Source organism: Malaclemys terrapin, chromosome 2 (assembly GCF_027887155.1).
Source record: "Malaclemys terrapin pileata isolate rMalTer1 chromosome 2, rMalTer1.hap1, whole genome shotgun sequence".
Taxonomy (NCBI): domain Eukaryota; kingdom Metazoa; phylum Chordata; order Testudines; family Emydidae; genus Malaclemys; species Malaclemys terrapin.
Genome location: NC_071506.1, coordinates 273792657 through 273808452, shown reverse-complemented (window position 1 = coordinate 273808452; position 15796 = coordinate 273792657). Strand labels below are relative to the sequence as shown.

The following is a 15796-nucleotide window of genomic DNA, read 5'->3' as shown; positions in this document are numbered from 1 at the left end:
CCCTCTTTAAAAAGAAAGCTATTCCTGTCAAGTATATTTTAAGCTTAAGACAAATGGAGTAAGAAAGATAATAAAGTTATCCTCTGAAGAATGACGTGTAGCAAAAACTTTCTGCCTCTCATAAAAAGAAACTGTCATAATCCATTTTAAATTACAATAATAATATTCCTGGAGATAAAGCAAATGCTGCTTGTATTAAGTGATCACTTTTGAAGAGACCTTGTTAAGAGGATGGGGGTGACAGGGGGGGGTGGGGGGGGAAGAGGGGGAGAAAAAGAAAATGTTTGTGTTTTGGATAGGTTTACTAGGTATCCTCTAACTTTAGAAATATTTCAGGCGAACGGTGCTCCTATTATTAGGACAACTAGGTAAGGCAGGAATTCACAAACAGCATGAACCACTTCTCAATGGAGAAAATGTCAGACACTTCTTTTTTCATTCACAACTATGACCTAATAACACCCCTTCGGCAGCTACATCAACTGCTTACATGAAAAATAATTCATGCATTTCTAACTTCTTTCAATGCAAAGAACCAGTGTCATGAGACAAGCCAGCTCCTGCAGATCACAAGAAAGTGCTCCACAGAGGACAGGTTGGGAAACACTAAGGAAAGGACTAACATGTATGACACAAGAAAGCAACATGTCAAGACACATGCAGAAGATTTTGCTAGAGAAAAATTAGTGACCCCACAAGACATTTGCATCAAAACCTATTTTCTGGACATCACATGGGGACTGTAAGCAAGAAGCATCCAGAGATTTTTTTAATACATGAATTACACATTCTCATGCCAAAGAGTGACAACACAGAAGAGTGGCTTGTCTGAATCTATACTGGAGAAGAAGATCCAACGGGTGTTCGAGACACCCATGTGTAACAAAAAAAGGCTCAAATTGGAGAACTCGAAGTGGATCAATAGAAAAAAAATCCCAGTGACATACATAAAAAGAAATGACAATGTTTGTGTAGTAAGATAAGGGAACAGTATACAAATGCATTTAAACCTTTTATAACACAACCAGAAGATGGCTGTTAGTAACACAAACATCACTTTGCTGTACCCCTAATTCTGGTAAATAAAAAGAAGTGTTGAAAGTATTTTTCTGGTTGGAATGCCATTGAATATGCCGTGCTATGTAACGTTCATGTAATAGACTGTACTTTGCGGTTTAAAAATTTACCACCACAGTTAGTCCTTTTAACACAATCACAGTGATTTATGCCTTTCCCACCTCTTGGCTAGATTTCTGCAGTGTCCTATATTTGGGGCTGACCATGAAGATCACCTGGAAGCTACATATGGTATACCATGCCATGGCCCATCTGCCAAGCAGGAAAGACTAATAGCACATCAATGCTTCATGCTTTGCACTGGTTTGCTTATTCAATTCCACGTCTGAAAAACAATATAATAACAAGGATCTTTTGTCATTAGTACTGCAGTACCGCTCAGGAGCCACACTCACAGACCAGGACTCCACTGGGTTAGGCACTGTGACAACACATAACATAACAGTAAAAGATAATCTCTGTCCTAAAGGACTTATACGGTATTCTTCAGTGTCCTAAATGGACAGAGCCTAGCTATCTCAGTGGCCACCTGTGTCCCTTAGCTCTAAAGCTATATTTACCAGGAGTATTTTGACTGACAAAGCCCAGAAAAGATTTTTATGCAGTCGCACAGAGAGTTCTTTGTAGGGGGGCCTGTGGCTGTGGAAACTGATTCTTCTCAAGTTCAATTGAGAAAGAGTTTTGCCACCTTTAGAGCATGTTGCAAAACACGGCTTAATGCAGATATTTTTCTAATGGATGAGTGGAGCTCCCACCGTGTAACTTTGAGTGACAATTCAAGTACAAGGCTATGGTAGAGGAGGAGAAGGTGGAGATCAAAACTCTGATACGAGGCATTCTTTGTTCCTGAAAAAGCAAAGAAAACACTTGAGTCCAAATGCTAGTGTGGATGATTTAAAAATTACTAACTTTCACAGTCACTGGAGGATTTCATGACATTTAGCAACTAGGAATTTTGTCAACAGTAAATTATATTAACTTGGGGAAGGGAATTACTCAACCGGACAGACTGCCTGTTCATCAGGAAAGAACATTCTTTCCCTAGCAGTTAATGGGTATACCAGAATGATTTTTTCCTTAATAGGGTTTCTTCACTAAGGGTATGTCTACACCAGAATTTTTACCATGAGTTATCAACTGCCAATTTAACCATGGACACCAGAACAAACATTCCTGAGTTTCTGTACTAGCTTTTACAAATATATTAGCTACCTTGAGTTAATTGGCAATCAGTTAACTGGATGTAAAAACACCTCTAGTGTAGACAAGCCACGAGGTATCACAAGAATTACGTCCTATTTGCCAACCTTTACTAAATCTTCACTTATTAAAAGCAAACTTCGTTTTATTTATCTTTTTCATAGCAATCATTAGCTGAAAATATTTTCTAAATGTAAATGTTTTAATATATTCCACTAATTTCAAATAGCTTCCACATTACATCATCCCTATTCAAGCAGCCTTTCTGCTGCGGCTTAAGAGAAACAAAGAGCCTTGATTTGGACATTTTTATTTTATGCCTGGTCTACACTTAAAAGGTAATACTGATATAGCTATTTGTTAAGGATGAGGGCCTTTTTTTTGTTTGTTTGGTTTTAAAACCAACGTACCTATTTCAGTATAAGCCCTAGACAAGCTGTACAATAAAAAGTTTTGCCAGCAAAACCCAGATCACTCACCTAGACAACATAGCTATCCATCCCGAACCCTGTGTTGATGCAGCTTATACAGCAGAACCTCGGAATTATGAACACCAGAGTTACGAACTGACCAGTCAATCACACACCTCATTTTGAACCAGAAGTATGCAATCAGGCAGCAGCAGAGATGACAAAAAAGCAAATGCAGTACAGTACTGTGTTAAACGTAAACTACTAAAAAAAAGAGGAAAGCAGCATTTTTCTTCTGCGTCGTAAAGCTTCAAAGTTGTATTAAGTCAATGTTCAGTTGTAAACCTTTGAAAGAACCACCATGATGTTTTGTTCAGAGTTACGAACAAACTCCATTCCCCAGGTGTTCGTGACTCTGGGACTGTACTGTACAGGGAAGAGAGTCATTTTTGTCATTCAGGGAGGTGGTTTAACTATAATAGCAAAACAATTCTTTTGTTGGTAAACACTGTCTCCACGAATGGGCACTGCTGGTACAGCTATCCCAAGCAAGCCTTTGGAGTGTAGACTAACCCCTATTGTGTACATAGTTATATCAATATAACTGTGTGTATACCACTATAACTTTGCAAGTTTGAAAAACAGATATAAGCTACACTGGTGTAACTGCATCCAAATTAGGAGGGTTTTACTGATTCAGTTATTCTGGTACAATTATACCTTCAAAACTCTCCTACTATAGACAAGCCCTTAGCTTTGAATTTAAGCTCATGTAAATGTCACCAATTGACAGCCCTGGAAGGATCTCTGTATCTACAGAATAGGTACAACTGAAGTAATAGCATTGCAAACTTCCCTAGTAACACTTCCTCACCTCCACTATCTGTAAGTCTATAAGGTGCCACAGGACTCTTTGTTACTTCCTCAGCTGTGTGCTTACAAAATGTTATCAACTCATGATTTTATTGTGAGTCTCACAATATTTGTTGTTTTTCTGAAAGCTGCAGTTCCTAGAATCATGGAGTTGCAGGGGGGGGAGGGTAGGGGGAGGAATCATACTTTTAGAAAATTTAAAGTGAAGTTTTTAGTCCTCTTAGTTGTTAAAAAAAAGTTTAGCAAATTTATTAGTGTGTGTATATATAGTGGTCTTTTTATCTCTGATCATGATTTTTTGGACCTCACTCATGATTTTTGAGCTGTTGGAACTGGCCATGCTAATTATGCCCTGACCTGGAAAAATAACCCACTTCATAGGAGGATGAGAGTAGTTCTATTTCCATAGACTGTCTACAATTGTCATGGTGGTTTCTGTAAGATGAACACCTGTCCAGTAGGAACTGAGCTGACACTTCCAATACCATCCAGTGGTAACTTTTGGTCACTGTGGATAGACCCAGACCAGATTTGAACTGACCACCTATTATAGGCAGCTCTCTAGATCAACAATCCCCTAAACCATCCAGTCTCCTCTGTATGGACACTTCTAATTAAAATGAAATTAAGAATGTTTATACTAGAGCAAACAAAATGGAGAAGCATAATTAACCATAGTGTTCCACTTTCCCTGTTTAAGAGTATTTGCTTTTGCATGTATTTCAGTAAGAGGATCCAATCCGTAGGAAGATAATCAAAACAACCCCCCCCCCCCCCACCTCCTTCTCTGAACGAGACCCTGGATGCCCAAAACACACCAGGTTGAAACAAAGCGTAGACCCAATGGGACGGCTGAGGCATATTCTCACTTTAAAAACAATATGAAAAGACGGCAATTAAAGCTGAACAAGTACTTCTGCCTCTTCAACATGGAGCGTCTGACACAGCTAAGCCAGACACACGCTTCCCCTAAGGAAACACCCCCTCGCGTCAGCTCCCCAGATCCCAGTGGGAGACGGTGAGAGCAAAGGGCAGACCGTCGGCTGACAAGTGCCTGCGATATATTTTAACTCCATTTTATTTCATGCCTCACACTGACGGGGACCGAGCGGCCGTAGGCGAGGCTGGGGAGGGTCTCTACCAGCTTCTCTCTCCCTCCTCTCAGCAGCAGGAGAGGCCGCCTTGCTCGCCCCGGCCCTCCCCAGGTACAACAGCAGCTGCCCCAGGAGACACCCAGCGGGAGAGGGGAGCCCCCGCAATCGGCACAGACCCACCGCTTCCTCTCCCCGCCCCACCCCCCTCTGCTCCTCCCACACACACCGCCCCAACCCCCCCAAACCGCCTCTGGGGTCCGCAGCCCTGTTCCTTCGCCAACAGCCCAGCCGCCCCAACCCCCGAGCGGCCTCCATTGCCCGCAGCCCTGCGCCTTCTCCAACGGCTCCCCGCCGCCCCAATCATCAAACCGCCTCCGGCGCCCCCTGCCCTGCGCCTTCCCCAACGGCTCCCCGCCCCTCCCAGGCGCTCGCGCGCTCCCTCTTCCGCAGACCCCTCAGTCAACCCACAACCCCGCTCCGGCGGGAAACCCGGCCAACCGCTCACCTGCACTTTCCGGCGCCCGGCCGCGTTCTGTCGGTGATGCGCCGCCATCTTGCATGTTGACACTCTAACGTCATTTCCGAAGAGGTCGACCCGGCCCGGAAGTCCCGCCCTCTGGCCGCTAGATCCGCGCGGGGCCGCTGGGTTGCTAAGGGAGATCAGCGGGTGGGCGAGACTCCGCCGCTAGCTGCCTGCGCACTCCGCGGGTAGAAGTCTCCGTCTAGCAGACGGGGGCGTAAGGCTGTCCCGCCCGGCTCCTAATCACGGGGCTGAGGAGATACTCGCCCCGTCGCTGTGCCCGGAGATCTCGTGCCTTCCCCCGCCCCAACCCACCCGGTCACGGTGCCCTGAGGCCGCGTGCCTCGTGATCTGCCACGGTGCCTTGGGGCCTCGTGCCTTCCCCCACCGCAACCCAGCCCATTACAGTGCCCTGAGGCCATGTCCCGTGCCCTGTCTTATGCCCCGGTGCTCCGAGGCTTCATGCCCTGCCTCCCACCCCAAGGCACCATGCCCTGCCTCCTGCCCTCATGCTCCAAGGCACCATGCCCTGCCTCCTGCTCTGGTGCTCTGAAGCACCGTGCCCTGCCTCCTTCCCCGAGGCCTTGTGCCTTGCCTCCTGTCCTGCCCCAGTGCCCTGAGGCTGCATCACCTCCCCTTCTCAGCCTTGTCACAGTGCCATTAAGCCAAGTCCCCTCCCACCCACTCCCAGTGCCCTGAGGCCACCATCTCATCTCTGCCAGAAGCATGGAGCCCACTAATTACGTGAATGTTGCAAATAAAAGGTGAAAAATTCTGTATTTGCAGACCTGCAAGAAGAACGGCAAGAATGGGGGACAAGGATAGATTGTTGAAACAGTGAAAAACAATTCAAGGTTGTTGGTGGTATTCACAGAGCGGCTGGAGATGGTGGGAGCATTGCTATTGGGCTGGAGAAATGAGCACTGACTGGTTGGATCACAACAGGTTTGGGATGATGAGTAGGGGCTGCAGAATTTTCAGATGTGAAAGGTCACATTTCTGCATCTGTGTTCCGAGCTCGCTCTTGCCCTCTGGTGCAGGGACAGCAGCATGAGAGCTGCACTGAGTTGAGAAGTGAGTGGCAATTGCACTCTAGAAGCTTGCAGTGCTGGAATGCTACTGATCAGAGGGAAAGCATTTTGCAGTTGGCAAATCCACAGTGGGGGTCATTGTCATGTAAGTGTGTAGGGCCATTAATAAGAGTCTTGTTGCACAGGACGGTGTCATAGAATCATAGACTTTAAGGTCAGAAGGGACCATTCTGATCGTCTAGTCTGACCTCCTGCACAATGCAGGCCACAGAATCTCACCCACCCACTCCTGTATCAAACCCCTAACCTATGTCTCAGCTATTGCAATCCTCAAATCGTGGTTTAAAGACTTCCAAGTTGCAGAGAATCCTCCAGCAAGTGACCGGGCCCCACGCTGCAGAACCCCCAGGGCCTCTGCCAATCTGCCCTGGAGGAAAATTCCTTCCCGACTCCAAATATGGCAGTCAGCTAAACCCTGAGCATGTGGGCAAGACTCACCAGCCAGACACCCAGGAAAGAATTCTCTGTAGTAACTCAGATCCCATTGCCTCTAACATCCCATCACAGGCCATTGAGCATATTTGCCGCTAATAGTCAAAGATCAATTAATTGCCAGAATTAGGCTATCCCATCATACCATCCCCTCCATAAACTTATCAAGCTTAGTCTTGAAGCCAGATAGGTTTTTGTCCCCACTACTCCCCTTGGAAGGTTGTTCCAGAATTTCACTCCTCTGATGGTTAGAAACCTTCGTCTAATTTCAAGTCTAAACTTCCTGATGGCCAGTTTATATCCATTTGTTCTTGTGCTCACATTGGTACTGAGCTTAAATAATTCCTTTCCCTCCCTGGTATTTATTCCTCTGATATATTTATAGATAGCAATCATATCTCCCCTCGGCCTTCTTTTGGTTAGGCTAAACAAGCCAAGCTCTTTGAGTCTCCTTTCATAAGAAAGGTTTTCCATTCCTCGGATCATCCTAGTAGCCCTTCTTTGTACCTGTTCCAGTTTGAATTCATCCTTCTTAAACATGGGATACCAGAACTTCACACAGTATTCCAGATGAGGTCTCACCAGTGCCTTGTATAACGGTACTAACACCTCCTTATCTCTACTGGAAATACCTCGCCTGATGCATCCCAAGACCGCATTAGCTTTTTTCACGGCTATATCACATTGGAGGCTCATAGTCATCCTGTGATCAACCAATACTCCGAAGTCCTTCTCCTCTGTTACTTCCAACTGATGCATCTCCAGCTTATAACAACATTTTTTGTTATTAATCCCTAAATGCAAGACCTTGCACTTTTCACTATTCAATTTCATCCTATTACTAAAACTCCAGCTTACATGGTCATCCAGATCTTCCTGTATGATAAGTGTCTCTCAGCAGTGTGCAGGACCTGGTGGATGGAATTGCATTAATGGATTTCCCTAACCTGCAGTGGGGGGATAGACAGCATGTATATCCCTATTTTGGCACCAGACTACCTGGCCACAGAATACATCAACAGAAAGGGCTGCTTTTCTATGGTTATGAAAGCATTGGTGGATCACCAGGGATGTTTCACCAATATCAGTGTGGACTGATCAGGGAAAGTGCATAACACTTACATCTTTAAGACAACAGGACTGTTCAGAAAGCATTAAGCAGTGACATTCTTTCCTGACTGCAGATTACCATTGGCAATATTTACTCCTGGGGGAATTCTGCACCTAAAAGTTGAAAATTCTGCACACTATTACATTTTGCATATTTTATTTGTCAAAATAACACAATATAATCACACCAGTTTCAATTATTTTGGTAATTTATTTCAAAATACCTGTCAGCAAGTATGTCTGTAACAATACAGACAACAAAAAAGATTAAAGAAATGTTTTTTTGGCAAATAGATTCCTTACTAGGTATATTAATACAGAACTCTGAGTAATAATTCATTTAAACTACAATACAGAACTGTATTTTCTGTACATCTCAAAACCACCGCGAAGGTGTGGGGGAGTTAAGGGTAACAGAGGAGCTGAAAGAGAGGGAAGTAATTGCTGGGAAGGAGTCTAGGTGTGAGCTTGGAGGGTTGTTGGGTATGGGTGGGAAAAGTATGGAACAGTTTTTTTGAGTGGGTTGGGGAGGGATTGTTAGGGAGTTTCCCCCATGCAGATGCTGGCTGACCCCTACCTTCTCCCACCCTGATTCAGACACCCATCCCCTTGTGTCCCTTCATCCCTCCCCCTGTCCCCATGTGTCTCTGTGCCCCCACTCAGCCATCCCCTTTTCCCCATGTGGCCCTGCACCCCGTCCCTATGTAGCCCTGCACCCTCTCAGCCAGACCTCTCCCCTCATCTCCAGGTGTCCCTGCACCTCCTCCCCTGTTGCCATGTAGCCTGCACTTCCCTCCCCACTGTGGCCCTGCACCTCCACTCCCATTCCGCCCCTGCCCCAGTCTGTCCTTCACTAGCCCTTATGAACCCCAATCTGTGACCCCCCTGCAGCCCCATGTCCCCTGTCTTCTGACCTGGCTCGACAGGCTTTGTGATGAAGGTACTGCAGGTTCTTTCTCTTCCCTATGGTAACTGGGGCTGGTGGGGAGCAGCTGCTTTGTTCCATCACCACAGCGTCATCTGGTGGGCAAAAAGCAGAACTGCAGCAACTTTTGACAGAAGTTATTTTCTGTGGAAAGAAAAATATGTGTGGCATATGAGTTATGCGTGCGCAGTGGTGCAGAATTCCCCCGGGAGTAAATATTGAAATGTCAATAGTGATCCTAGGGGACCCACCCTGCCTCTTGCTTCCTAGGGTCATGAAGCCATGCACTGGCCACCTTGACAGCACCAAGAAAAGATTCAGCTACTGGCTCAAGAGGTTCACAATAGATATGTAGATTGAAGGGATGCTGGTGGTGTTTACTCAAAAGATTGGCTCTCAGTGAGAAAAAATATCTCAGTAGTTATAGCTGCCTGTTGTGTCATGCATAATATCTGTAAGGGAAAATGAGAAAAGTTGCTGCTGGACTGAAAGGCAGCGGTGGAGTGGCTGTCTGCTGAGTTTGAAGCGCCAGACACAAGGGCCTTTACAAGAGTCAGTTGTGGGAGGCTTTGAAAGAGCCCTTTAATGGTCAGCTGCACTAATGTACTATGCTTGACTGTGCTGTGGACCTGAAGGTTGTGGGCTGGTAGGAATTGTGTAGTGCTTGTACATTTATACATAGAATACTCTGTCTTTTAATAAACCTATGAATTATTTGGTGCTTGCTGTACATTTATAATTATTATATCAAGTCTGTCACCGAACCTATGAATTATGCAGTGCTTGCTGAACTTTTGCACGTGAGTAGGTGTTTTCTTGAACCTATGTGTTCTGTGATGCTGTACACTTACAAGTACTGGGTGCTTTTAGTACTTCTATACTTTTTGCAATATTTGTGGTGAACTAATAAAGATTGATTTATTTTCAAAAATTAAAATGTTATTTGGTGATAAAAGGAGTGGAAAAACAACAATGTACAAATAAAAAAGAATAATACAATAGAAGTTTCTAACATAAATTAACAGAATGGAACTTTAAAATTAAAGAGGCAGCAAACATTTTTGTCCATTCCAGTGCACAAATGGAGTCCATTTTGGCTACACTTACACTGGCCTGTGAGAGGCATGGTTGGAGTATGTGAAGCTGTGGTTGTCCTTAGTATTCTCAGGCGTGGAGAAGTAGGGAGTGTGATCCATGATACCACATGGAATGTTGAGGGGGTTCAGGGGGCTGCAATCATGGAGTTCTCCAGGGACTGTAAAGGGTGATAAGTCCATGATTGTTGTACCTGTAGGTCAACTAGACTCTTCAGTATTAGTGTTTGCTGTCTAAAAAGCCCCATTATGTCCTGGTGCAACTCCCGTTTCTTTTCCTGTGGGATTCCTGGGTCTTAATTTTTTGGTGTCGTCTCTGTCCCTCTCCAGGCCATCTGCCTTTTTGGCCAGCCAGGCAGTTTGTTCACAGTCCAGTGCAAAACTGGCTTGCAGGATCTCGCTAAACATACCCTCCCTAGTCCTATATTTTCTCCTCCTCCTCAGGTTCAGGTGTTCTGCTGGTGTAGAGGGACATCCCCAAAGGCCACAACAGCAGAAGCTACAGATAAAACAGACAGATGTATTATTGGATTTACAGCCACAACAGAAAGTGAAAGATAAATTTTTAAAACTTTTCTCTTATTCACACAGAATTTTTTAATAAGGCATGCTTATTGAAACTTCAGTCAGACACTCCCTTATTTGGAAGAGGAAACTGCAAAGAGATAAAAGGGCAGAGAGAGAAGGGTGATGGTAGTGGAGTGAGGGTAAGAAAAAATGTTTTAGAGAGTGAATGAGAGTTCGTGAATGGAGTGGGGGAGAGTGAATGACGGGATAGGGTGGGTACTTACCACTACCATGTGACAAGGTTATATCCTTTAGAAAGTCTGACCTAGATCATGTGACTGGGCCCAGTAAATAAAAATCAGTCTGTTTCTAGCATTCCTGAGTGTGTTATGCTTTTATTACAGTTAGAGGACAAGTCATGCTTCTTCAGAGAGAACCTCCCTGATCAAATCTCCTTCCAACCCATTCCATAACTCTGTAACCTCAACTAGCTTTAAACAGGTTTGGCTCTGCTCACCCTGTGTTAGCAGAGGGAAGCACATGACTTTAAAGGTAATTGATTAAACAAATATTCAGCATTTTCATTTTGTGTAATGTATTTGATGTTTTCCAAGAAATAAATTAAGACATTGCCTTTATCAGAGTCCAATTATATATTGACTCCAACCTAACAGTATAGTAGACGTTTGTTTGCAGCAACACCTTGTAAGAGCATCTGCAACTTACGAGCAACATTTCCCCTGGGAACACTTTCCCTACTGCGAATTGTCAATACTTCCCATAACAGCAACAGCTGCTTAGGAGCAACATAGCAAGAGAGCACCAATATATTGCTATTAATGAGCATCTACTGTAGCGATCAAAGTATCACAGATGCTTTCACCCATGCAATACGTTTTTATCAAACCTCAGAGTAGGAAAGAATCAGGTACCTCAGAGTCTTCTACTTAAGTAGGTATTGAGCAAATTGTCTCATTACATTTCAGCATGGATTAGTCCATTAACAAGTTGAAGATTCCTTTTTGTAACATAATGGGTTCACTCTGTTCTTATAAGTCATTTCCCGTTATCCTGTGTTTTTAAAAAACATTGAAATGTTTATGTGGGTGTAAATTTTTGTTGTATCCTCTGATAAAATGAAGTAATCCTTTATACCATCCCTGGTCACCAATGATTCTTTTATTAATTAAATTAAACTCCTTCACATAAGAATGGCCAGACTGGGTCAGACCAGTGATCCATCTAGCCCAATGTCCTGTCTTCTGACAGTGACTGGTTCCAGAAGCTTTAGAGAGAATGAACAGTACAGGGCAATTACCGGTATTGAGTGATCCATCCTGTTGTCCAGGCCCAGTTTCTGGGAGTCAGAGGTTTAGGGACACCTGGAGCATGGGGTTGTGCCCCTCACCATCTTGGCTAATAGCCATTGAGGGACCTTCATGAACTTATCTAATTATTTTTTTTAACCCAGTTATACTTTTGGCCTTCACAAAATTCTCTGGCAATGAGTTCCACAGGTTAACTGTGCATTTTGTGTGAAGAAGTACTTCTTTATATTTGTTATAAACTTGCTTCCTGTTATTTCATTGGATGATCCCTGGTTTTAGTTATGTGACTGGATAAATAACACTTCCTTATTCACTTTCTCCACACCATTCATGATTTGTTTTAGACCTCTATCATCTCCCCCTCCCCTTAGTTTTTTTCTTTTTTAAGATGAACAGTCCCATTCTTTTTACTCTCGCCTCATGAAAGCTGTTCCATACCCTAATCATTTTTGTTGCCTTTCTCTGTACCTTTTCTATTTCTAATATCTCTTTTTAGATAGGGTGAACAGAACTCAAGTACTCAAAGTATGGGTATGCCATTGATTTATATAGTGTCATTATGATATTTTTCTATTTTATTATCTCTTTCTTAATGGTTCCTAACATTCTATGTCTGGAAGGACAATCTTCATATTTTCCTGGAAGTTTTTACACTTTTTCTTACAATGAAAGTATTTATTTACTATAAGAACTTTGCTATTTCTTGAGGATATAACGTAGAACATCTCCAGCTTCCATCATTCCATGGGTTTTGTTATTAATTTTCCTCTTAATTTTCTTTATATGTCAGGGGATTATGTAGATTCTTCATAGATAGCCATTGCTGTTGCTCCAAGGCCGTTCTGTTGTATTTTACAGTGTTCTCAATTCTTTTAGGTTGGCAACTCCTTATCTAAAGACAAAAAAATTCATGATCCCGTTACAAATAATAGTAAAGGTGTATCAATGATAAACCTATATAATTTATTTGTGGGTGTATTTTGAGAGTTTGACAGAGAATTCTTGATCTTGAAGGGTTGTGAGGGAATGAGATTTTCTTTGCTTCAGGTGATAAAATGTTCAGTGCCTCTTGACACCTCTCTTGTCTCTCAATGCCCATTTGTTGAGAAACAGTGGCATAAGAGAGGAATATCAATCAACCTGTCCCCACAGAAGAAGTGAATTATTTTAATCTTAAATAAATTAAAGCACAATTAAAAAACAAAAACCATTTCTGTTCATATTTATTTTTATAAAAATTTCTTTTTAATGTAAATGTCCTTTTAAAGATTTTAATAATAAAGTCAAAAATTCTCAGAGTTCAACTTAATTACACAATGTTATAAGAGGAATAGCATTGAAATGTATCTTAATAACATATGTGGTAATTAAACATTACTTCGCTGTAGGAAAAAAAGTGAATTTCCATTTCCTCATATTCAAAGGCATTATTTATCTTGTCACATTTTTCAGGAAATTAGCCCATCTCAAATCATTAAATAATTTTTCAGAGGGTTCATTTAGTTTGACAAGTAGTAGCTCTTAATTGAATAGGGAGAGACCAGTCTTGCAGTCCTGCCTAGTTCCAAATTCTCTGTATTCAATGAGGGCAGGATCAGATCTTGATTAAGAAATGCTGAATTAACAAGTTAATTGGTTAATAAGTTAATTAATTGCCTTTTGACTTATATGTCTATCAAAAGGATAACCATTTTCTAAGATACAGTTTTAAAATATCTTTTTGGCTAAACATTTATTTTTCTAGCCCAGTTTTTATTATGTGACATATTTTAGATCTGTTGTCTTTTTGATTTTTGAAATTATTTAATCTATAACTTCATTAATTTGAAAAGTTAATAAAAATGGTAACTGGGGCCGGTTTTGTTCAATATCTTCATTAATGATCTGGAGGTTGGTGTGGACTGCACCCTCAGCAAGTTTGCAGATGACACTAAACTGGGAGGAGTGGTAGAAACGCTGGAGCGTAGGGATAGCATACAGAGGGACCTAGACAAATTAGAGGTTTGGGCCAAAAGAAATCTGATGAGGTTCAACAAGGACAAGTGCAGAGTCCTGCACTTAGGATGGAAGAATCCCATGCACTGCTACAGACTAGGGACCGAATGGCTAGGCAGCAGTTCTGCAGAAAAGGACCTCGGGGTTACAGTGGATGAGAAGCTGGATATGAGTCGACCGTGTGCCCTTGTTGCCAAGAAGGCTAATGGCATTTTGGGCTGTATACGTAGGGGCATTGCCAGCAAATCGAGGGACATGATCATTCCCCTCTATTCGACATTGGTGAGGCCTCATCTGGAGTACTGTGTCCAGTTTTGGGCCCCACACTACAAAAAGGATGTGGAAAAATTGGAAAGAGTCCAGCAGAGGGCAACAAAAATGATTAGGGGGCTGGAGCACATGACTTATGAGGAGAGGCTGAGGGAACTGGGATTGTTTAGTCTGCAGAAGAGAAGAATGAGGCGGGATTTGATAACTGCTTTCAACTACCTGAAAGGGGGTTCTAAAGAGGATGGATCTAGACTGTTCTCAGTGGTACCTGATCACAGAACAAGGAGTAATGGTCTCAGGTTGCAGTGGGGAAGGTTTAGGTTGGATATTCGGAAAAACTTTTTCACTAGGAGGCTGGTGAAGCACTGGAATCAGGGCCGGCTCTGGCTTTTTGGCCGCCCCAAGCAAAAAAAACCAAACCAAACCAAAAAAAAAAAAAAAAAAACGGGGCGGCCAGAATGACAGAGGAAAAAAAAACAAAAAACCCTGCAGTGCAGCCGGAGCCAGGGTGCAGGGGGACTCCCTGCGCTGCAGATGTGCCCCGGCTAGTGGGGGACGGGGGAGGGAGCGGGGGGAGAGAGAGAAGGGGGGCGGCCAGGGCTTCAGCGGGGCGCTGCCACGCGGTCCCTCCCACCATGCCCCCTGCCGGGAGGGCTCTGCACTGCTCTGGTCGGCTTAGAGGGAAGGATGCGGGCTGCCCTGCCAGGCTTGCTGCAGGGCGCTCCTGTCCTCCGCGCCGCCGCCCCCTACAGGGTGGCCAGAGCGGAACACCACCAAAAAAAAAATCCGCCCTAGGATTGGGCGGAATGCCGCCTCTTACAAGCTGCCGCCCCAAGCACCAGCTTGCTCGGCTGGTGCCTGGAGCCGGCCCTGACTGGAATGGGTTACCTAGGGAGGTGGTGGAATCTCCTTCCTTAGAGGTTTTTAAGGTCAGGCTTGACAAAGCCCTGGCTGGGATGATTTAGTTGGGGATTGGTCCTGCTTTGAGCAGGGGGTTGGACTAGATGACCTCCTGAAGTCCCTTCCAACCCTGGTATTCTATGATTCTATGAAATTACAGCTGTGTGAGGATTTGAACTCAGTGAGCCAAATTCATCACTGACTTTAATTATGTTACATAAGTGGAACAACTAGGGATGAATCTCATCCATCATCTTTGATCCAGAATGTAGACACTGTACTAGATAACATGATTTTTTTAATTTAGATGTGGTGTTGCAACTTTTGAAGTGCTATACTTTTCAGTGAATAAAATAGAGAATGACTTAAAAAACAAATTAAACTAGAATTATAAATGGTACATGTAGCAATGCCTCTAGTTAAGTCAGCCCAACACTTTCCATTATAAGAACCTATATTCAATTGCTTATAACTTTGACAAACTTTAACCATTTAGACTTCAATTTTCCATGCATGCTGTCTCCCTCAGGATGTATTTCATGGGAAAATTTCAGTGAAAATGGTTCAATTTTGTACAACCATTTGGTTGAGAGGCTGTAGTGCTTCCAAGTGTAGGAATAGAGAATTGAAATTTGGTGAGAGGGTGGAACATATAGGCTGGCATCAGGGATATGTCTTTCTGCTATCCTCATGAAAATCTGCCTTAATTGGGCCAAGTTGTGAGCCTCTGAAAACACTCTGTGGGAGGTTGGGTCTGGGACTGGGCTGTGAAGCAAAGAGGGGCGGGACTCAGGAGAAGGGACTGGGATGAGGAGCTGAGGGAGGATAATGGACTGGGATAAGGACAGATGAAAGAAACTGGTATAGAAGTGGCAAGACTTGGAGAGACAGGCAAAAGCACCTGTAACTAGTAAGAGTACATTGCCCTCGGAATCTGAAATAGGACACAGGATTCCTAAATTTCACCATT

The 15796-nt window shown here is 43.5% G+C and overlaps 1 protein-coding gene across 2 annotated transcripts in view; it reads right to left on the bottom strand.

The window, feature by feature from the left end:
* WDR48 (WD repeat domain 48) overlaps positions 1-5255 on the bottom strand; it is a 49121-nt gene extending 43866 nt beyond the window's left edge. For both annotated transcript variants that reach the window (XR_008444130.1, XM_054021231.1), the window contains exon 1: positions 5160-5255. Coding sequence is in view for 1 of the 2 variants with exons in the window: in XM_054021231.1 (XP_053877206.1) it covers positions 5160-5207 (48 nt within the window). In the remaining variant the exon portion in view is untranslated. The remainder of the gene's footprint in view (positions 1-5159) is intronic.
* Between the last annotated feature and the right edge of the window lie 10541 nt (positions 5256-15796).